This window comes from Rhinolophus ferrumequinum, chromosome X, assembly GCF_004115265.2.
Source record: "Rhinolophus ferrumequinum isolate MPI-CBG mRhiFer1 chromosome X, mRhiFer1_v1.p, whole genome shotgun sequence".
Taxonomy (NCBI): domain Eukaryota; kingdom Metazoa; phylum Chordata; class Mammalia; order Chiroptera; family Rhinolophidae; genus Rhinolophus; species Rhinolophus ferrumequinum.
Window position 1 is genome coordinate 101,007,960 of NC_046284.1, and position 25,289 is coordinate 101,033,248.

At 35.3% G+C, this 25,289-nt stretch overlaps 1 protein-coding gene across 6 annotated transcripts in view; it reads left to right on the forward strand.

The window, feature by feature from the left end:
* Nucleotides 1-25,289, forward strand: part of DMD (dystrophin) — a 2,143,628-nt gene that overhangs the window by 1,566,443 nt on the left and 551,896 nt on the right. For all 6 annotated transcript variants that reach the window (XM_033109718.1, XM_033109734.1, XM_033109713.1 and 3 more), the window contains exon 53: nucleotides 19,787-19,998. In XM_033109718.1, coding sequence (XP_032965609.1) covers nucleotides 19,787-19,998 — 212 coding nt within the window. The remainder of the gene's footprint in view (nucleotides 1-19,786; nucleotides 19,999-25,289) is intronic.

The window sequence follows — 25,289 nt, forward strand, 5'->3', positions numbered from 1 at the left end:
ACACACACACACACAGCTACAACTCAGCACAGAGTTATAACATAAAAACCGATAAACCAATTCCTGACCCAGGTAAATAAAAGTTTTATGTTCTTTCTCAATCTTTATTTATTTTCCTTAGATTAATTTGTAGATGGTAATCACATATAAGAACAAGTATTATTGCCCTATAAACAGGGCAACATGAAGAATCAGATGAGAATTAAGTGAAAATAAAGGGTACACCTTCATTAAAGACCCAGTTCTCGTGGTTTCATCCCAAATCCTTTGTACTCTGCACTCACCACTCACGCCTTGATTTTACTCTTGTTAGAGCTGCAAAGGTAGGAATATGACTCACATACAGACATCCCAGGTGATTTTATTTGAAAAACCTCTGAGAGAGAGAGAGAAGAGGAACAGAGAGATGGAGAGAGAAGGAAAAAGGGAAAATGGCGTTGTTTCAGCAGAGATGGAAACTGAATAATGATTTGGGTTACTAAGCACTTTGGACTATAGCTTTTATTTAAGCTTGTAATTCGGTTATTTATCCCAGGAAAATTATTCATCTAAGTTGCATATTTTATAATAGTTAATACTATAAAGATATTAATGTAGTTTTTAAAGGAAGTTTGTTATTAAAGGTTTGTTTATACCCACCACTGAATATCACAATGTTTATTAGAAGTAGTTTCAAACAGTATTTAATGGCATAGGGAATGAATGATTACAACATGAATGCTGAATTTTTTAAAAAAGAAGTAGAATACAAAATCATTTATGCCATATGATCCTAACTTTGTGGGGGAAAAGAAAAAAGAAAAAAAAATGAAGAGAGCCAGCAAGACAAATTATAATTGGAAGAAAAAAACCTCAAAATATTTAGCAGCTATCACCAGTGGAATTGAGGTGAATTTAATTTTTCCTGTGTTATATATCTGTGTTTTCCCAATTCTATACAATAAAATGCATTTATTTTATATAAAGGAAATGCTGTAAAGTATATTATGCTACTGTGGTGTTTCTCAATCTTTTATTCATCATCACCCTCTAATAAGCCTTTTTCTAATCAACCCCCCCCCCCGAAATATTAAAATACCACAGATGTGCTCCATATCTGTTTACATTGTGGCCCTTTGGAGAGTCACAAACCATTGTGACCCTTAGATACATCTAAGAATTTTTGTCCCCCAAAACCAATTCTCCCCCCTTGGATCACTATTGTCCCTGTTGCGAATGCGTGCACTAGCCCAAGAGCCAGAAGATTCTGATTCAGTAAGTTTCAGGTAGGAACAAAATAAGTACATTTTTTTCATAGGGCTCAGGTATGTCAAAAGCACTGACTTAATGGTATTCCATTTGTTTTCAGAAAGCTGAAATAAAAGCATTTATCTATTTTTAGGAATAATACTGATGATGGAACATTTTTTTACATACTTATAAATCTTCAAGAGTTTACCTTTTTTTCCTACTGTCAGGAACATATAACTTTGAACACAATTTAGAACAATTTTCATGAAATACAATTTGTTCCTTTCTTCTTGACCTTTATTATCTTTTCTCCCATCTACTTCTATGTGGGTGTTTTCTTTTAATCATTGTTTCTTTAGTTGTTTTTTTTTTCCACATAAAATTGAGGGGAAATTTGGGCTTAGCATCCTGAATACATCGTTCCATTGTGATTATTAAAATATGAACTAAAACTTTGCAAGCACATGGTACCTTGTAGATAATTTTCTCTAGTCAGACAATTACACAAAAGCCTCTGAAGCTAGTTTTTAAAATCCTTTATCCCTTTCTCATTGTTGGCTAGTTTTTGCAACATAGAAGTTTTCATTTTTAAGGCTAAAAAAAAAACTATGATGAGTGGAAGAACTGTTCATCATGACAGGGTATAAACCAATTAGGGTGATGAAGTCCTGGACAGAGATTTTCATAACCTTTCACATTAGCTATTTCAGCTTTGTTGTTTGGTTTTGGGGTTTTTTTTTGTTAATGTTCAAAGTGAATAGAATAATGAAAAGGCTATTTAGGAAGGTTTGGACTCAGGGGGGAAAAAACTTTTCATTATGTTCCAAATAACAGCTAGCTTATTAAGCAGCAAGAGACAGGTTTGGTATAGAAAAAATAATAAAAGGATAAAAAAAAGAATGGAATGAAATTAGAAGGTCAGTAATACCAATGGGACTGGTAGCATGGCAGGTTCTCCTCAAATATCTTTTGTTTGGAGAAACAATTATACTAACTTTGTTTTGAACCTCTTGCTAATGGCTGTCTTGAGAAAATTTTATGTACTTTATCTGTGTGTACAAAAATGCCTGAGGACAAAACTGTTACCTAAACTTTATTCAAATTGAGAGAATCCCTATACAAATTTGCAGCTAACATATTAGTCAGTGCATGTACTTTCTGCTGCTTCAAGAATAGTATAGTAAGTTCTCTCCAGCCAAGAGAAAGGCTTGGGAACACCCTTGTCATTGGAGCCAATGGTGACTAAGGTAAAGAGACGTTTGTTCCAAGCTGGAACTTTCCACTGGCACGAGTTACATGCAATAAGTAAATGCTTTCAAGTGGACCCTGGAAGATAGGAAAACTAGAGTCTGATGGAGCCAAGGAGAATACTGATGAACTCAAAGAATCTATACGAGAAGAGAGGAATAGTTTCCGTGGAAATAGTTTAAAAGCAGGAAAGATGAAAGAATTTGGGGCAAGAAAAGTTGAGAGATTTCATAAATCATGATCTCCTTTTAATGATCAGATTAAGAGTATAAGTATGGAATGAGTGGATAGAGATCTATGTTCTGACTTGGCTGGCTGATGAGTAGACTCGCTAGTCTAGTCATTTTTCAAGTTTTTTTCACTTTAGCATAGTTTTGTATCATAAGTTAACTTTTAAGTGGTACTCTTCTATTCTTTTTAACTATCTTGGCTCCCCTATATATTGCCTAGTATTCTACTTTCTTGTTCTCTACTTCTTCCAAGTCTTGCTCCCACAGTGAAGCAACTCATATCCCTTAAGTCTCTTCCTCTCTGATTTTGCTTCTGTAACTGCCAAAGTGAACTCAACCAACATTTCTAGCGTTCCTTTTTATACCCAATCCCTTGTGGTCCATGCCCTAACCACTTCACCAACGCTATCGATGACCACTCAAAGTTTACTTTGCTTAGTCTATGGACCACTTCCCAAGTTGCATCTCCAGAGCCTTTGCCTTGAAAACAAGGGTAAAATAACCTTTCCCAAATCTCTTCTTTCAGTTTCCTGCATTTAGTCTGCCTCTCTCCAGAACATTCCCAAGGCTTTGCCTTTGTCCCTATCCTCATGGCTTCAGTTATGCATCACTGTCTGAATGACAGCTCTCACACTGACACCTCTGACCTCTTACCTGATTCCATGTGGCAACCTGTCTGCATTACTTTTCCTCTTGGGGATTATTATAACTTTACATTCAACATGAAATTGTGGGTGCACATCAATATCCAATAGCAACCTTTTTCACCATTTTGTGATACAAAAAGGATCAACTTTCCCCTCTTATTTATTTATCTACAAATTACTCAAAAGTCAAGCCAAGAAGAAAAAAATAGTCAAACAAGTAAGATTTCTTAACAAAAAGGCTTTAAGCTGATAATTTTCAGATAGTATATGTAGCCTATATTCTAGAAGGGGCATGGTGACCGAGGCATACCTCATTGAAAAGCAATGGTCACAGTCTATTAGTTCCATCTTTACCTGTGAGAGAGAAAAGGCATTATATGACAGGGCCAGAGCTTCTGTGACCCCTTTAAAGAATTGCAAGGTTTTTATAACCCCATTCATTTCCCATCAAAAGCGTTCATGCAGCCTTTTCATGTACCACACAAATATATTCTACGCAGAGCAAAGAACTCAAAGTTCTGTACATTTCATCTTCTAAATATTTTGCTAATTTGTTCTTGTCTTTCAATCTACCAGCCACCATCAGGTTTTACCCGAACTTCTATCCTAGCATCTTATTCTGTTTTTCTGTATCTTTTCTTGCCCTCCTCTCCAATCTATTCTCTAATTAGCAGCATGACTAATCTTTTCAGACCCAGATCAGATGGTGTCACTTCCCTGCATGAAATCTTTCCGTCAATTCCCACTGCACTGAAGACAAAGACCAAAATCCTTACCATAACTCACAAGGCCACTGGGAGCTCTGAAAAATCCCCTCTTTTAACTTTTCTTTCTAATGAGTGATGCATTCAAATAAGTGGATTCTACCTTTAAAACATAGATTCCAAATGCATATGAAATATTGAAATGGGTAGTTTACTTATAACATGTTTATTATTCCTTGTGCAGCCTTGATTTTGTACACATTCTAACTCAATCCCAATGCATAGATTATCAAGAAAAAGTGTTTAATGAGTAAATGAATAGACAAAATAACAAATAAATGAATAAGTGTATAAAAACAAATTATTCTCAGATGATCAAATGGCTCTTTATTTATAAGAACTCATCACAACAAAAGTATAATCTTGCTTAAGACCAAGTTCAGGCCATGTTTTCGTGTCTTTCTTTTTATTTTGGTTAAAAGGCATAGGTTTTATATGTTTTCAAAGGATTCTGTTCCTTGGCTGCTGCAAATAGTGTAGGCACAATGCTATTCTATATCTCATTTTAAAGAAAATAATACCTTAATTTGCTGACAGCATTGCAGTTTATAAAGCACTTTTCACATAGGTTACCTCATTTTAAATTTCTCTATTTCTTCTTTTATTATGGAAATTCTATTTAAGAAGAATTTTCTTTTAACATTAAGGCAGTTACCCTATTCTGTTCCTGTAGTTCTTAGACATATGTTTCACCAAGGGATTGTCTCTCTCCTGGCTCTTTCTTCTCTGATGTATAGTTATGATTTATCTAGAGATAAGTGGAAATAGTGGGAGCCATACACAGAATTTTTTGTTGTTTCTTGTGAACTCAAGCATCTCATTTTAGGAGCTGCTATACTATTTTAGGAGTTGCTATACTCATGTGCGGAGTTTATTTACATATTCTGTATGAAACTATTTTTTCACTTAAATTGGGATCATTAGAATAAGAAAATAGTTACTTTTTATCTTTCTATCCATTTTTCACATCATTTACTATAACATTCATGAGTTGCTGAGATTTAAATAAGCAAAGATTATCTCAAAATGGAGCCTAGGCAGGGCCATTTGAGTCTTTCATACACTTTCTTTTCTGGCTTTACAGCCAATGCTTTAGTCTAAAATATATTTTGTTATCACTGAGCCTGCTTTTGTCTTAATAACAGTGCATATGTCAAATGAACCAGAATTGACTGATTTTTATTTATTTTTAATCTCACATTTTGCTTTTCTGGAGAAGCATTTGAAGGAATCAATTGAAGTTGTGCTCCATTAATTCATTTCCTCTTTTTCCCCTAATACAGAAGCCCCATTTTTACAAAGTCTAAAAAAATTTGAACACGTACTTTGATAATATTGAGTAAATGTATCTATTTGTTTTGTTTACATATTGTATGTTTGTAATTATTTTTGTTTTTCCAGTAGCACATAAATTCTTGTTTGTGACTTAAAAGTTGTGTTCATCTTTTCCACACACTTCTTTACACCCTCCTATGTGCCAAACTCATGCTGAGTCCTGAGTATAAAACACATCCTCTCTCCTCAAGTAATTACCTTTCAGTGGGCAAGACAGGCACTAAATAGACAGTTGCCAAATAGTGTAATTAGTGTGTTCAGAAGTAAGGGAAGAACGGAGTGTTCTAGAAACCATAAGGCAGGATACCCTACCCAAGCCCCTGAAATAAGACTCAGATAGGGCAGAAGAGAATGTTCAGGAGGAAATGACTAGCGGCAGTGACTTTTGAGCAGAGCACTGCAGAGTGAAAAAGGGTAGAGAATATTCTGGGCAGAGGAAAATTATAGATACATGTGATAACATCATGCATATAGAAGACTCTCGTGTGGTTTTAAAGCCGGAGTATAGAGTTCACAACAGGCAATGGAAATCAACAAGCTGGAAAAGTAAAAAAGGGCCACATTACAAAAGATCTTATAAGTCAGGTAATGAGTTTTGATTTTATTTTGAAAGCAATGGAAGGGTGACATTAAAGGAATTTAATATGTGATGACAGACTTAGATTTTCATTAAAAGCCTTCTCTGAATAGAGTATTGAAGATGGACGGGGAGTGCAAAAGCTTGGCTGTGTATTAGAATCACTAGAGGGAGCTTTTTAAAAATGCCAGTACCTTCAGTTTTATATCCCACGTATCAGTGAAGTCATATAGTTCTCGACACTTTCTGTCTGACTTATTTCACTTAGCCTAATAATCTCAAGATCTATAAAACTGAAAGTAAGAGAGGAACAAGACAAACAAATGAGGAAACAAAAACTCATAGACACAGACAATAGTTTAGTGGTTCCCAGAGGGTAAGGAGGGAGTGGTAGAAGAGGGTAAAGGGGGTCAAATATATGGTGATGGAAGGAGAACTGATTCTGGGAGTGAACACACAATGTGATATATAGATGATGTATTACAGAATTGTACATTTGAAACGTATGTAATTTTACTAACCATTGTCACCCCAATATATTTTAATTAAAAAAAAAATCAACATTTGGATTCAGTACAACCAGATGTCTATCTAGTTCTGCCCATAAATTTTCTTTGTGCTTATTAATGTTAACATGCTCTTTTTGATAGTATTTGATGGGACATTTCAGTCATTACTAGATAACCTAAGGCAGCTTGCCTGAAGAAATACAACTTGATCAGAAGAAAGCTTAGGGGGGTGGGAGGTGAGAGTAAGGGGGATCCAATATATGGTGATGGAAGGAGAACTGACTCCGGGTGGTGAACACACAATGGGATTTATAGATGATGTAATACAGAATTGTACACCTGAAATCTATATAATTTTACTAACAATTGTCACCCCAATAAATTTAAAAAAAAAAAAGAAAGCTTAGATGATGTAGTACTATTTAAAAAAAAAGCTTTCAATAAAAATTCAAAAATAAATAAAAACTGAAAATAAAAATGCCAGTGCCTGGACTCCACCCCAAACCAACTAAATCAAAATCTTTGGGAATAGGGCCCAGGCATTTGTATTTTTTAAAACAACCCAGTTGATTCAAATGTGCAGACGAGGTTGTGATTCACTAAATAAGAAAGTTCATTGGGAAGCTTTTAATTACAACAGTCTAGGGAAGAGACAGCTAGATGACAGGTCAGAGGAGCGACTAAGGAGGTTGAATGAATGACTTTGCATCTTGGTTAAAGGATAAGGAAGAAAGAGGAATCAAGTATGATTTGTAGGTTTCTCCTTGAATGGCTAGATATGGGAACAAAAGTGTGTCAGTGACTAGGGGACAAGAAGGGTGACGATGATGTGATCAATTTTGCATGCGTTGAATATTTAAAAGGGATTCAGTAAGGGACATGGAGCTCAGGAGAGAGCTCTTAGTTGAAAACATGAATTTGACTATGATCATTATAAAGCTAGTAAATGAAGCAATATAAATAGATGGACTTACCAGGGAGAATATGTAAAGTGAAAAGGTCAAAAGGTGACATTTTATGTGTTTAAAGAACAGAATCCTTTAAAAACGTATAAAACCTATGCCTTTTAACCAAAACAAAAAGAAAGACACGAAAACACTGCCTGAACTTGGTCTTCAGCCAGATTATACTTTTGTTGTGATGAGTTCTTATAAATAAAGGGAATGGCATTTAAGAGATGAGTGGAGGAGGCTAAGGAGCGGCCTAAGAGGCAGAATAAATTCTAAAACACATCTTGCCATGTTAATCCAAAGCAGAGGGCTTCAAGGAAGGCTCATCAGTGAAAGAAAATATTGAAGAGGGGTCTGGAAAAATAAAGACTTTAGAATCACCAATGGTGTGGTGACCTGACAATTATTGTTACTATCTTCAAAAGTAATTGCTGTGACAAAAAGTCAAAATGCAGTAGTAGAGTGAGAAGGTATGTGAGGTGTGGAAGTGGAAATAGTGAGTGTAGACTAATGTTTCTCAAACCTGAATGTGTATACACATCACCTTCGGAATCTTGTGTAAAAATGCAGGTTCTGATTCAGTAGGTCCGGGGTGGGGCCTGAGATAATGCATTTCTAACAAGCTCCCAGGTAATGCTGATGCTGCTGGAACACAAACCATTTTGTTTTAGGTGGTGCTGGGATAAACCACTCTTCCATGATGCAGAAAGACATGGGATTAGCCACAGGGGCTGTAGGGCCAAAGAAAGAATTCTTCGTTGTGTTCTTTTTAGATGAGGTTCTAGACTGAGATTGAAGACACAGGATGGGTGAAAAACAGCATCACTTCTCTTAGGAGGTGGAAGAAATTGGAATGCTGAGTACAGGAAGGGAATTAGACATGGGTAGGAGAGACACTTAAACCTGAAGAGAAGAAGGTAAGGAATACTAAAAATCCAGACAATATATAATATCTGTCATTTTTCTTTTTAGCCCATAGTTTCTGTTCAAGGAATTGTTTTATATTTATTTTTATTCCTTAATTTGAATGGCTAGACTGTGGAGTGTGTTTGTGAAGACAGGAGTAAGCCCACTTTGATTTTCAGGTATAATTTGCATTTTCAGCACTTGTCAAATACAAGTTTGAGTGACAAGGCGTAGGGATGAAATTTAATGTGTGTTCAGAGAGAAAAAATGCTGTTTTTATTCAATATATTTTAAAAAATATTTATATTCCAACAAATGCATCAATTTTGATGTGCAAATTTACGGTGATTAATGGTTTTTTGTTTTGTTTTGTCTGCATCACGTGCTGGTGACACGATAGTAAATCCATGGTACTGAAATTGGGATGAGTAAATGATCAATTTAATGATCTCTTGCTGAACCCTTTTGCATTGTTAGTACTTTTTGCTACATTTGGTACTTAAATTACTTGATGGTTGGGACAGGGTGGACAGATGGATTGTCCAGCAATATGTTGTGTCTATATTACATCTAGATAGTTTCTTTTCTGTGTCTTGCGAGTGACCTAGGATTATAAACCGAAATATTTTTGCACAGCTATAGATCAAACTTTTCCTCCAACCTCCAGTTTTTACCACAACCAATAGTTCCCCATTCCTGATAAAGGAAACCATTATCTCTTTAAAAATTAATTCATTTTGATGATCAGATATTATCACATTTCAAAATCTACCTGTTTATATAATTAACAAAATAACTGTCATGTTTCATTAAGACTGAATGTTGGCATTTTCTCATAAACTGTGGCTCTCCAACCAGTGGCAAAAATAATGCAATCCTCATTTTACCATAACTCATCTTACAATATGGGAACCAACCCACGCTTCCTATATTTTATAACCAAAACAGGAGAATAAACTTCCTTCAGAGGACTAACTCATTTTCTCTATTTGAATATTCAGCATACTTTAAAGGAGGTAATATGGTCTTTGACAGCCTGTTGATTAGGAAATTAAGAGATCTGCCTGATTTCCATTTCCAACCTTCCATACACATTGGGTGTGACTTTGAGCAAAATGTTTTGTCATTTCCACTCCTATGAATTCTGTTTACTATCTTTTAAACTTTTATATTCCATAGGTGGAATTTTTTTCTTAATTGGAATGTGGTTTTTGTGACTTAGAAAGCTGCTTAAGTAATATCCTGTTTTGTGCTTCCTGTGAGAGAGCATTTTATCCAACATTTTATTATGAAAAATTCAAATACACAGAAAAGCTGAAAGAATTGCACACTGAATATCCATGAACCCACTGTCTAGATTCTGCTGTAGATTCCACTTCATCCATTTATCTACCCATCAATTTCTGTTATTTTCTGTGTATTTCAAAGTAAGTTTGGAAACATCAGCACACTTGACTCCTAAACACTTCAATGTGCATATCATTAACTAGAGCTCAATATTCATTTACAGTTATTTTTGTTTGTGGCAAAATCTCATAGTGTCAAATGCACAAATCTTATATAAACTGTAGGGGAGGAAGATTTTTCCCTTCTTCCCTTCTGGGTTCTTTGGCTGGCCTAATAATTAAATTGATATAAGACAGATTAACAGGGGAAAAACAAATTTAATTTCATACATACAAGAGCTCATAGAAATATGAGATTCAATGAAGTGACCAAAGCAGGCAGCTTTTCTAGCTTTTAGACAAAGAATAAATTTGTGAAGAATTGACAGAACAAAGAAGTTTGGGCTTAGGTAATAAATTATTGAGGAAGTAACAAGGTTTGTTATACGGCCTTCTTGACCCTGAATTCTGTGGTGATACGAATGTCTCTCTACTTCCTGATATAGTCATATATGCATATTAGACTGTTATTAAAGGGAGGGCACCTTTCCCATGGGAGATTTATTTCTTGCTTTCAGGGGAACAAAGGAGGTCAGAGTGTCCTTCTTGCACTGGCTATTTCTTAAGTAACTTTCATTCAAAAGAATCAATATGCCAAAATGGCATCTTTTGGGGTGGCATATTCTGTTCCCCTTCAGTACCATTGAATGAGTATTAATGAATGGGTACACCTGTGTGACATATGCCTCTATCAAGATCCAGAAAAATACTATCACCCCAGAAAGGGAAGAACTTTGGGGTGTTGACTACACCTATCGTGGTGATCACAGAAACCAGAATAATGTTGTATGGCAACTATATCTCAATAAAAAGTAATTTGAAAAGGAACATTTTTTTAGTTTGGCTCGAGTTTATTATAACTGAATTTTAGCGTGACAGCATATAAGATTGCCAAGCTGAATCATACCAGTGGTCCATCCAGGGATATGTTATCTAGCTGTTTATATGCTATCATATTTGTTCATTCAGGCACTGGGCTGACTGACTTCTCCTCAGTAACCTTGACATGTAAGCCTTTGCCTATGACCGAAACGGCAAGGAACATGTATCTCACAGACTTGTTAGAGCTAGAAAGAACCCCAGGGATCATCCAGTCTACCCTCCTTTGCTTTATAGCTCAGGATATGAGAAAACCAGCGGTGTTACAAAAATACATGACTGCCTCTCCCTACCCCTATAATTGAGAGATAGCTAGCAGCCAGATACTCTCCTCGGTGCCCTTTGTCCATTATTTCTTCAATCTTCATAGATTATTCATCTTCTTGTTATTATCATCCCCATTTTACAGAGAATAAACAGCGAAAATAGCATTAAAAAACTGACCGTTGCCATGTTCAAGCTAACCTTACATGTTAGACGAATATTATTAAATATTTTTAACTTAGTCATTTATTCTGGATCTTCCAGGAATTTAAACTACATGTTTGGCTGTTCCTGAATTCTAGCTTTTGGGGACATAGGGAAGAAGCAGATATTCAAATTAGTCATAATGGCTAGGATTTAATTACGTGCCTGTCACTCCTCTGTCTTTTCAGCTTTTTGGTCCAAAATGTCTCAGACATTTTATTCTGTGTTTGCACAGCAACCCCGTTCTTCCTCTCCTGTTCCTAAATAGAGTAAATGTGTATTCACAGTAACTACATTTGAGTTCATGGTTAATATATTTGCTTCTTCTTATTTTTAATGGGTTTAAATTGCAACTCCTCTTTGCAGAGCTTAAATATACGTAACTCTTCTATAGAACCACGTTTAAATGCCTTGTGGAAGTAAGAGTATAACATCTTAATATTCCCTATAATTTTGGTTATTCTTATTTTTATTTTCCTTGGCTCCTTATAAGTCTTGGAATGTCAACCTTGGACATATGTTTACCTTACTTGAGGTATACTTGTATCCTAACTTTGTACAAGAATAGAATTATGGTGGTTTCTTTGTTTTCAGTTCCCCTCTTGATTAGGTATAACATCTTGTTGACTATTTTTCCTCAGGGAATAGTCTGTTGCGATTTTCATATCTTAACAAATAGCACATTGTCTTAACTTCAACTGGGATAATTTTCTTTACAGTTGACCATCGTTACATACCATGTTTCCCCAAAGATAAGACCTAGCTGGACAATCAGCTCTAATGCATCTATTGGAGCAAAAATTAATATAAGACCCAGTATTATATTACATTATATTATATTATATTATATTATATTATATTATATTATATTATTATATTATATTATAGTAAGACCCGGTCTTATATTATATTAAAATAAGACCGGGTCTTATATTAATTTTTGCTCCAAAAGGCGCGTTAGAGCTGATGGTCCGGCTAGGTCTTATTTTCCGGGAAACATAGTATATGCCACCCTTCACTCATTTATATGACCTCAAAAGGTTTACCTGCCATTTAACTCTTCCAGCTCAGTATTTTCTACCTGGAACTCTTGTGTACTGTGTGGACTCATTGAGTTCTACAGTGTGTTCCCCCTCGCAGATCACGAATGTTTGCTGATGACTATAATTCATTATTTAAGCTTGTCTGTACAGAGAGGCAATAATACCTCACTTTAGTGTGGTCCTTGATGCCTTGATGTTTTACTCGTTATTCAATTTTATCTTCACAACAATTCTTTGGTTGCGCAGCTATCATTATATCAGTTTTTCAGTTGAGAAAATTGAAATGGGGTCAAATCAACATTTGCAAATTAAATGATCTATTTCATCACAAATCCGGGGCTAGAACCCATTACTAATTGCTAGTCAAGGTTCTCTCTGAAACTTAGTCACAGTAACTTCTAATTCTCCGGCTGTAACTTCAGTGCATAAATTGCAACAGAGCTGTTCTTTGTTCTGTAGCATTGTATATTCAAAAGACAATCATTTCGTTTTTGTAAACAACATTTTTTTTCCCTAGGAGAGATGTTGTGTGAATTTATATCAGTCATGAATGTATATTGATAATCAAACATAGCTAGCTTAAAAACTTGAAGTGAAAGATTGGTTAGTACTCAATCAACTGAACTGTTTCTTTCTCTGCAATATTGTGGTTCTTAACATGATTGCTGTGTTTCCAATTTGACACTTTTGGAGATCCGTAAATCAGGACACATGCTGAGTCCCAGTCTGTCATCCTGAGTCCTAGCATTGGTTATTTATTTTCCTTCATTATCCAGCATCTACTTACTGCACAAATCAGTTGAGAAGCTTTCCGTGATGGACCTCCGAGAGAAGAAATGTGCACATTTGGGTAGCTCTTCAATTACCAATAGGCACAGATTGTCTGAGTTTATATGCATATATTTTATTATTATTTTACTTTTGTATGTCAGAAGAATCTGGTATAAATGTAAATCTAACAGTATGGGCTCTAGTGACCAAATATGTTGCCATAATGTATCTTTGGTCTATCAGTAATATCCTGGATGAAGTGTTGCAAGTGTGGTGAAATTTTGTAGTTTGAATTGTTGCCCAATTATGGACAATTACCAAGACTATTTGATATCCAACTGCCACAGTGGTTCAGTTCCAAGATAACAGGTTCTCTTTGACGATTATCCAGTATTATGTTTACTTTCATTCCTTGACAAAATAGAACATATATTATATATATATATATATATATATAATATATGATTCTAAAGTTTTATTTAGTATATGTTTTTACAGGGTTTACTCTGAGGACAGCTATATCAATCAATTGCACTGCTTTGTTTCTTTTGTTAAATAACTGAATAGCTGTTTCATTACTCTCTCTGTGTGCTGATTTGTTTCTGTAAGTCTAATCTGGTTCATTGTCCAATGAGTATTTCTAAAATGTTCTTTATCACACAAATCTGAGGTTTAAATTATATTGTGTCCTCAGCAACACCATGCATCTCTTATTATCATTCATATCTGGCAAAATGATGCATATTTCACAGGTGCAACCCTTTTGAAAAAGGTGAATTATCCAAAGTTGTATGTAGAATACATTTCACAAGTCAAATAATATTTTATTAAAGTTTTATTGAAGCACAATATACATAAGGAAAAATGCACACATCATCAATGTCTAGCTTGGTGAATTTTCATAAACTGAATACAACTGTGTAATCATCACCCAAATCAGGAAACAGAATATTATTACCAGAAGTCCCCATCGTGTCTCTTTTATTGACTACCACAAGGGTAACCACTATTCTGACTTCTACAGTATTCTTGCTTTTTCCTGTGTTTGTACATTATGTAAATGGATAAAACAGTATGTCCTTGTTTGGGGCTGGCTTCTTTTCCTCAGCATTATGTTTGTGAGATTAATACATATTATTGCATATAATTGTAGATATTTCATTCTTGTTGCTGGATAGTATTGATAAATACACCACAATGTGTTTTTCCTTTTTACAGTAGATAGGAATTTGGGTATTTTCCTATTTGGGGAATCTTCCAATTTAGTACACGGTTTTTGGTGACTATAAGTATGCAATACCTGGGAGTGGAATGCAAATCAAATAATATTTTAAATATACTTGGCAAATTGACTATTTAGAAAAATTTTATGGTGAATCCTTTTGAAAAGGAAATAGTCTCTCCATGATTTCTGCTGTGCAAAATGGATTCTTACATATGGTTGGTTATTTCACAAAGGGAGATACATCTGCTGACTGTCTTTCTAGTATTCATCTGATTGTACTTATGTTTATAACAATAAGATATTTTATTGTTGTGATTATCCTCTGGGGCTCAGTATGTTTCAAAATTTGAAAATGCCCATAGAAATATCCTTATCCGATATACACATATACTTTTCTATATTAGCCTAAAATTTAATTAAAAAGACAGTCTGAGGGAACAAAACATGCCAACAGATTCTCTCTGTCCTACAGTTTATGTTAAGAATGTTAGAGAAAGAGAGATCGTTGCTTAATTTTACCTCACAAGATTTCCCCCTCTATACCTTTTAACTTACGGATTTTTTTTATCAAATGAGAATATTCTACTGGTAAACATGACATTGAAGATGTTTTATACAAAAAAAAAATGGTTCATGCAAAGGCATTAAATTAGAAACAAAGGATACCCAGAGAATATTTGTTTACGTACAATAAAGATCATGAAAAGTGAGAGGAAAATGTAAAAGACTTAAGCCAGTATTCAAATCATGTAAACTTGAAATGCAATAGAGGCAATGATTGCTTTTTTTTTTTTTTTTTTTTTGACAATGATTGCTTTTGAGGAAGAAAGACTCAAGATCCTGGGCAAGGGTTAACTTTGAAAGTCGCATTTTTACATCATTATAAAGAAGAAACATGAATAATTGAAATAGTCTACATATACAATTCATTTGACAGTCAATGAAAATATACTAAGTGCCAAGCCCTGAGTTGTGCATTAAGGATTTTTTATTAAAAAATTAATAAAATTCTAAATTAGACTAGATTCCCCCCAAAGCAGACCTTGAAACAGTGATTTGAGTCCAAGTGGTTTACTTGTAAGGTAATCCTAGGAAGTGCCAGTAGAGGGGTGGGACTGTGAAATAGGGAAAGGAAAGAAGCCAATAATTGAACCAATTATTGAGCAGGTCATTGCTGTGGGCAACTAGAATTCAACCTTAATGAGTGAAATCTGGGAGACAGTGACAAACACACCTCGTACTTGTTGCCTACCGGGGGTAATTATCTTCCAATTCTCATCCATCATTGGCTGATTCATTTGTCGATTCCCTACAATAAGATTTTTACCACTCCACTAAAATCATTTTCTGTATGGTCTTTGGGGAATTTCACGTGATTGAAGCCAACAGATACTTTTGGCATGGGCTTTGGGGAGTCTGACTGCTTGGGTCCAAGTGTTGGCTCTACCACTCACTAGCTGTATGTTCTTGATCCAATCATTTACCATAGCCTCTGATTCTCTATTAAATGAGGAGAATCGCAACAACAACAACATGAACAATGATACCTGCCTCCTACAATTATCATGATGATTAAGTGAGTTCATGCACATAAAGAGCTTAAAACAGTCTTCGAGCAGAGTAGGTATTCAAATAGATGTTAGGTATTATGATTGTTATTATCTCTTGTGACATCTATGGCATTTAAAAATGTTGACCATTCTTGTGCTTTTGAAATTCTTTCTCTTCCATGTTTCTATGAAGGTACATTTTCCAAGTATTCCTCCAACTTCTCTAGCCATTCTTTCATCTTATTGGCTACTTTTGCTATATTCTTTGTTTATGTGTTGTATTTTCTGGGACTCCATCTTTAACCCTTTGTTCTGCTCAATCTACCATGTTTCCCCAAAAATAAGACCTAGCAGGACCATCAGCTCTAATGCGTCTTTTGGAGCAAAAATTAACATAAGACCCAGTATTAGATTAGATTAGACTGGATTAGATTAGATTAGATTAGATTGGATTGGATTGGATTATACCTGGTCTTATAGTAAAATAAGAGCAGGTCTTAAACTAAGTTTTGCTCCAAAAGACACATTAGAACTGATTGGCTAGCTGTTTCAGGGAAACACGGTATGCACCATACCAATGAAAATACATTCACATTGATGGCTTCAGATTTTACGTCTCTGTAGTGATTTCTAATCCTGGATTTTCTTCTCTCCCAAAATACACAGTGTGCCATGGCATCTTCAGTCCATCTGATTACAATGATAGTCCTATGTGATAGATCCTCAAAACCTCCCATTAAATAGGTCCAAGAATGAACTCATTATCTTTTCCCCAGAACTGCTCGTCCTGGATTCTTTGGGTAGATAGTGAATAATACCTCTATCTAACAGGCACCAACCGACAGCCAGGGAATCTGTCTTAGACTCCTTTGTTTCCCCAGTGCTTAGCGTAATGCCTGATATCTAGTAGATGGTAAATAAAATGGTGATTGGCAAGCTAGATGGATAGATTGATGGGTAAGGGTGCTTAGAGGGGCAGATGGATTGTTGAGTGAGTCTGTAGGCTGTAATTTATTTAGTTAAGTATTATCTGATGATCATGTACAGTTGAAAGTCAAGGATGAGAAACCATACCCTTAGTAGGATACATCCCGTAATAAACCATTTTACCTTGCTGCATTATACACACGTGTTGCCTTTGGGATGAAAACTTTCATTGCTGTGATTGAACAAGCATTTGAATGGTATTTTTGTCTGAAATAATGGTCTAGGCTATAAAAGTTCCTTCCTGTTGCCACAATTAAGAAATATCTGCCCACATAATAGGAAGAACTACTTTACTTCTTCCTCATATCAAGTGATGGACATTTAGAAACATAAGTTACATCTACCCTATTGAAATGGACTATAGGATGTACTAAATATTCATTGGCATGAATATAAATAAATGGCTTACCATGTATATATAAGAAATACTAGGCATTCTGAAAATTTAGCTAGCATAATATAATGTCACTAATTAAGGCTGATTAATAGAAAGGCAAATCAAAGACTTTTTAAGGAAAGTCAATTTTATTGTTTTCAGATATATTTAGTATATAACAACAGGCTAAGGGAAAAAAAGGTGCCAACTACTCATAATAAAATGATGCGATGATAAGTTGCTGTGCTAAGTTGCTATGCTATGATAAGTTGAAAAAATGGTTTGTAACTGGAATATCAGTTATATATTGTTCTGTGATTGATGAAAAAAATATTTCAGAAAGCTTAAAGATATTTATATTTTAAACAGTTCCTCTTAATATCATTTACACTTTTAATTTTGTAAACTAAAGATTAAATAGAAGAATAATCAATAACTATACATCTCAACAAATATAATAGGTGCTCATATGGGTGCTGCACTACCCAGTAGGGGCAGCAACAATGAAACAAACAAACCAAAGAATGGTGCTCAAAGATTACAGGGAGACTGACATTTAAACAGAGGTCAACTTATTAACTGAAGTCGGAATATAACAAGTTGACTGAAGTTGGAATACAATATGTTGACTGGTTTTCCGACCCATAGCAAACACCCAAACAGAAATGAACCCGATGCAAATCATGAGGGCCACTTATTTGGTTGTACCTATTCTAGGTACCAGATTCTTGATTTCATGTCACAATCACTAGTCTTGTGGTGTCTATCTAGTCCTGATGCTTTAACTCATAACTTAGGGAGACAACAACAGGGTTAATTAGGAAGGACTAGACTTACATCACGGAATAAGCACAATTTTAGAATACAGTGCTGTGTACATTTTATTTTCCCATCCGTAGCCAGTCTTTGCCCTTCTCTACCCTGCTGTGTACCCTGGGAGGCTAATCTGTGTCATCACAGATCCCCCATGCCCTCTGGCTTCCAGTTGTTTGAGCCACTGGGGAGCCCTAGTAGGAAACTGCAGAGAGTGGACAGAGGGAAGTCGGGATATTTATTCTCCTAGTTCCCTCCCTACGAAGCTGTCTTAGGCTGACTGTGTCCCTTCACAGAAGGTTACTGCTCTTCTCAGCGTGGTTTCTCCTCATGAGTCTCGGCTTCTGGCCACTTCTCCCTCCCCTGATTTCTTGGGCCTAGAGGTAGTAACAACTCCATTGCTACAAGGCCTAGTTCTTGTATTATCGTTGGTGATTTTCCTACACCCTGATTATGTTATAATTTTTTTTGGTAAATAAACCTCTCATATTATGCAGGTCAGATCACAAAGGAACATCAAGTTAAGATATTTCAGAGGACAGTAGAGAGACACTGAAGGGTTTAAATGAGAGAGTGCGTGGTCAGATCTATATTAGTTCCACACTCTGTCTAAAGTATGGAAATTACATTGAAGAACAGAGAACTGAGACAAGGGAGACTATATAGAGTCTATTGCAGACATGCAGGCAAAAAAATAATAGAGTTTTTCTGTGGCAATATGGGGAAAAAGGGAAGGAGTTCAATTCTAGATTAGAGAAATTAGTAACCAATTACATATGGAGTTCGGTGAGGCTTACGGAAGAATCTAGAATGTCTGTCAGGTTTCTTGCTTAAAGGATAAAGTAGATGGTGGTTTAATATTTGTTTTCTATGACATTACTTCTGTTTTATGAAAGCAGCTTAAAGAAAAGATGGTGTGGTCCTTAAAAAAAATTAATGTGGCCATGTCTATTTTTAACAATCTTAAATGAAGTATTTCAGAACAAAATCTTAGGTATTGTTGCAATAAATTTCCATAATGCCTATCTGCTCTTGGGTTTCCCCTCAAAGCAGATAGGGGGACCCTAACAAGACCTTAGGAAAAGGTTTTGAGAACAAATGATTTATTTGGCAATTGACAGAACTATTAGTAGAGAACCGAGGAAGTGAGACAGATAGGGCAAGACAGCCAATAAAGGATGGTGCATTTTGAAGCAGGTTACCACTATGGGCCCCTGGAGCTTTATCCACTGGGAGAACTCTGGAACTCTTGCAAAACACAGCCTCAGTTATCTCCCCTAGCCTCAAGGGAGCTAGAATATTCATACCCCAAAGTCTACTGTCAGTCACCGGTTTATGGGCTGCTCCTGGGATGTGGGGCAAGAAGAGGGGAAGTGTCAGTTCCCTGGTGTATGGAGCCTGCTACTTAGATGGCAAAGCAAACTCTTTGTAGCAACACAAAGTTTTCGAGGAATGAAATGCTAATGATGGTATTGTATTGCAAGTCAGGCTGTTGGGTACTGAAATGGTAAGGGTGAGGTGTTTGAGGTAGTCTGCTCTAGCACTTTTCTCAAACTTTATTCTTATTTGGCTCAAAGGATTGAGAGTAGACAGAGTTAAGTTTTTACATCTCTTACTGACGTTCTAGGTCACTTTCAGGAAGATAATTGAACAGAAATTCATGTTTGCCATTGAAAAAAAAGTAAGGAATTCAATTGTCCGTCATCCTAGCTGTAACACAGTGAACAGTTTTTAATGAGTAATATAAAATGTGAGATATTCGGATGTTAAATTTCAAATGTCTTCTCAAGACTCACACTGATTCTTATATATTCATTTTTCCTTTTCTTCCAGTTGAAAGAATTCAGAGTCAATGGGATGAAGTACAGGAACACCTTCAGAATCGGAGGCAACAGTTGAATGAAATGTTAAAGGATTCGACACAGTGGCTGGAAGCCAAGGAAGAAGCCGAACAGGTTTTGGGACAGGCCAGAGGCAAGCTTGAGTCATGGAAGGAGGGTCCCTACACAATGGATGCAATCCAAAAGAAAATCACAGAAACCAAGGTCAGTGTCAAAGATATGTTTTTAAAATTAAATATTTGTTACACTGGATACAATTATACCAAGGATTAAACTTTAATGTTTTTTATTGTAAATTTATTAAAAGAAAATGACATTTAAGCTGAAATGAAGGGTACAATTTTAGAAGTAAAGTTGAGATTCAAGGAAAATTGATATAATATAAATCTATTAAAATTACTGTAATAATCTGGATATAATGGGCTGGTTTCCACATTGCACCGTCTTTTAAGACCACTTCAAAGTTGATGGACGTACTTATGTACTAGCATAAAGTCAATCAGTTGGGCTTAATTCCTTCCTAGAAAAAGTAACAGGTCTACTTTTTCCTACTTTATTTGAGGGGCCTGAATGGAGAAGGGAAGGGTAGGTGTAAGAGTAGGGGAGAGTAACATATAGTCTCACTTTGTCTCCCATTCTCTGACCTCCAGCCCAACTTCTCTTTTCTCTGCCGTCTCTTCGCCCTCCTCTTTCCCCAAAATCACATCCTGTATTTGTCTACTTCAAAGTCTGGAACTCTTCAGGATAAAAGAAAGAGAAAAGGGGAGGAAATAAAATTTGTTTGACTATATTTTATCAAGCACCATGCATGGTGCGTTACATACTTTTAATTCTTTCAAACCTCGTATTTATGGGTCAGTTTGGAAAGACCTTAAGTGCCAAACAAATGGTAGTCTTAGGGGATTTTAAGCAGAGAAGTAATATGGTTGGGTACTTGATCAGACTGAGTATTTGATCAAAACCTTCTATAGATTTTTTTTTCCTAGCAGAAAAAGGCCTTCACTAAACAAGTGTTTGAATCTCAGATTAGTTATGTCATCTGAGAAAAAAAAAAAAAACAACATATAGTTTTCCTGGATAAAGTGGCTCCCATTTCTAAATTAGTCAGTATTTAGACTATGCTAAGCTATATAGCATATTTACTTACACTAAGTTCATTCGAAAAATGAACTCTGAAGTCTCAATAGTTTAATACAGTAAAAGTTAATTTCCTGGTTGTATCATAGTCCCAAAGAGGTTGAAGAGCCCTTCTTGGGAGCTCTCCCCCAAATGGTGACTTAGAGATCCAGGCTTTTCCAATTTTGCTAAATTATCATTTCAAACTCACAGCTTCCCAAGGTCACAGCAGGAGAGTAGGAGAGAATTTGGTCAATCCATAGGGTTTCATGATTAGAGCTGGAGATTATATGTATCATTTCCACCCACATCCTGTTGACCAGAACTTGTCCCCAATTTCTTTTAAGTTTATTGGGGTGACAATGGTTAGTAAAGTTACATAGGTTTCAGGTGTACAATTCTGTATTACATCATCTATATATCACATTGTGTGCTCACCACCCAGAGTCATTTCTCCTTCCATCACCATATATTTGATCCCCCTCACCCTCATCTCCCACCCCCACCCCCCTTGCCCTCTGGTAACCACTAAACTATTGTCTGTGTCTATGAGTTTTTGTTTCTTTATTTGTTTGTCTTGTTCTTGTTTTCAGTTTTATATCCTACATATCAGTGAAATCATGTGGTTCTCGACTTTCTGTCTGACTTACTTGGTTTAGTATAATAATCTCAAGATCCATCTACATTGTTGCAAATGGCATTATTTAATCTTTTCTTATGGCAGAGTAGTATTCCATTGTGTATATATATCACAAGTTCTTTATCCAATCACCTATCAAAGAAACTTGTCCCAAATTTAATTTAAGGAAGAGTAAATGGGAATAATGAGCTAGTGAGCTTTTAGCCAGTCTCTGCCAAAGCTACTTTTCCTAAGGACCCGAACTACTATAAGGACAAAATTTTTATTTACATGACAAGAATGTCAGAAAGCCACATAGGATTTTACAGACTTATCATTCAATACCTCTGTTGAAGGCAACATCTAGATGAATAAAAATGCATTCTTTTACGAGATACGTGTTACCACTAAGATTTTCTCCCTTGGATGAACATAGATAAATTATGAATTTCTAAGGATGATTTTCCAAATTCCTGCTCTGATTATGTGAAATATAGAATCCATATGGTTATTCTGTGCTCTGGTCTTATCCATAAGGTACTCAGAATGTTATGCTATTTCTTTTTCCTCTCAAAAAATTTAGGATTCTTTGAATATAGCAAATCATGAAACAAGGTGGTTAACTAGTGAAGAGGAATTAACAGGGAAAAAGAGTTTGGACTGGACCCTTGAGTCAGATGAGGGGAAGGAAAGATGAGAGGCATATGGTGATAGATTTGATTAGGGCAAGAAGGCTGGAAGTTGGCAAATGAGAAATCATCTTAAAACCTCTGAGAATCCTAAAGTGATAGCAAAAATGATTAGGATTTAATAGCTCTTAGAAAAGCAAGGAGCTTAAAATAAGAGACAAAAAGAATTGCAAAAGAAAGTATGAAAGGAGGAAACAAAACCATTTTGTTGTCAAGACAAGATGTTTTAAACACCTAAAACAAAGACAAAATTGTATTATAATTGCTATCCTTGTCAAACTTTTGAAGTAAAAAAAAAATTACTTTTGAATAATCTAAAACTACATCATAAAAATTGGCTCTATGGAAACTGCTTTTGTTTGTGTTATGTATTTTAGGAATTTAATGATCTATATTGCTGCAATTTCAATGTAAATTCATAATACAGGTAAAGATGACCAAGGCTATAATTTCTCCCATCATTTCCTGAATCACGTATGCTAAAACTAAGAGTGATCCTAATGGCTAGTATTTAGTGAATACTTGCTGTTTGTTAAAAATGGTGCTAATCACTTTCCATATATTGGCTAATTTCATCCTCTCAAAAACCTTCCATGAAAAGTACTATTATTTTTCCCAGTTTACAGGTAAGGAAATTGAAGCCTCGAGAAATTCAGTGTCTCCTCTTACTAGTAGCAGAGTTGGGATGTGAATCCATAGCGATTACTCTTGAAAATGACCTCATAGATTTTCTCTTCTGCCCATTGTCTATCTGGTTAAAACACATCAAGAAAACACCATGAGGATCAGAAAGGGAGACAATCATCGTTATGAACTGGCAAATAAGATTATAATGTTCATAAGCTATCAAGTGGAAAATGAAATAGTATATTGGGAGAAATGTTCATGTTCTGTTTTACTATGAAAAAGTAAAAAGATAATCGCAAATCGGATTCCATTTTTAATGAAACTACTATTTTTAATTCTTATAAAAGTCAGGGAGCCTATAAAATGAAGGTCTGGACTTTGTTTAATGCGTTATCACTACTGAGTGATATTAGCTGGCATATCACTTAGAGTTTACTTTTAGGAAGGAAATATGACGACAGACATTAAGGAGACACTGGTTAATTTGACCAAAGATCTTTTTGCTCCATAAATTCTTTCTGAGTCTATGTACCTAAGATTAGCAAGACAGCCAGTGAGCCTCATAAGGCAATCAGCAGGCTGTGTCTTGAGAGTTGGAGAGCTGTGATTACAGCAGCCAACCTCCCTTGCAGCAGCGTCACTGATGACTACCCTCAGTGTCACAAGGAAATGGCTTTAAAGGCCACCGCCAGCACTGTGACACTCTGAAAATTGAAACCAGTCACCATACTTGAACTAAAGAAAAAAAATCACCTCCAATTCTGATATTTTAATATTCATAATTGCTAATATTTGTTTAGAATCGCTTCCGTTTCTTGTCTACATATTTGTCTTCATAATGTAGGTGAAATTTTGATTTCTGGTTTTAAAGTTAGTGTATTGCATCCATATTTATATGTGTTGCTATATAACTTTTAATAATTACCATTTTTAATTCTTTACAATATTTCATTAAGTTCCATCTTTAACCACTTCCTTAACTCATTGGACATTTAGAAAACCTCTTCTCTTGCTTAGAAAAAATGGTAGACAAAAAATGGGAATAATAACAACCTCTTCACAAAATGGAAATCAAATCTGAGATGGCATGTGGGAAAAGTCCATCTTAAAAGTAGGGATGGGGTGGAAGGAGATAACAGGAGAGTCTTGATTTGGCAAAAAAACAGACTGTAGATGGCCTAGCATGTCAGTAATTAATGAGCAGGTCATTAAGAGATGCCCATAACACAGGTTTACTTTCTTTCCTGTATAACCCCTAATTTTTTGGAAACAAAAACAAGTTGTGTAAGTGGTTGACTTGGTTAACCACATGGCTTCATTTGATTTTATCCATGGCCCTGATAAAACAGAAATGTTCTTTTGAGATATAAAGGCAGAAATTAGGGGAAATCATGCAGGATTTCCATCCTAATCAGAATCCCTGCCAATAGGCTATGGCAGAATCCTATGAGAGATGATGCCATTTAGCTTTCATAAGAGGTAAGATGGTATGCTGTTGGCACCTAGCACTGCCAGCAGTGGTCATCATGGGATTTATTTCATTTGGCAGAAATCTTAGTTACTTCACAACCTGTTCCTTAGGCTATTAAGATAGGTCCGAACTTGGCAATGGATTCTTTGGAAAAATTACTTCTTGATGATTTTAAACTTTTCCAGTGTCAAGAGAGATTTACCCAGGCTCAGAGTTTTCATTTATTTTCTTTCCCTTTTCAGCTTTTGAAAGAGAAATTCCTTTTAGTCTGCTTTGTGATTGCTTTTGTGTCAAATTCAGCATAAAAGCTTTTCAAACGTGACAGCATTAGCTGTTTTGTGCTTGACTGAGCTAAGAGTACATGAATTCAATAGAGAAGTGAAATCTTGTTTGAGCCTAGCTGATTTGGCTATATAGTACTTAAAGCTATCTGAAGCGAGAACTTCAATAATTTATCAAATTATTAAATAAATATGTGCAAGGCTACAAAATATCTGTTTTGAAGACATTCTTTAGGGAACTTGAAACATTGATACACTGTAATCACGTAATTAATTTAAAAATTTGAACTTGTTATATATAGTAAATACAGTAGCTATTTGAGGATCTCAAATTATTTTACTAGGTAAGAAACTACTGTGTTTCCCCAAAAATAAGACCTAGCTGGACCATCAGCTCTAATGCGTCTTTTGGAGCAAAAATTAATATAAGACCCGGTCTTATTTTACTATAAGACCCAGTCTTTAATATAATATAATATAATATAATGTAATGTAATGTAATGTAATGTAGTATAGTATAGTATAGTATAGTATAATATAATATAATATAATATATGCCAGGTCTTATATTAATTTTTGCTCCAAAAGACACATTAGAGCTGATGGTCCAGCTAGGTCTTATTTTCGGGGAAACGGGGTAATCAGAGAAACTTCTTTTTCAAAAATGGAAGTAGAGCCTTATAGTTTTAATT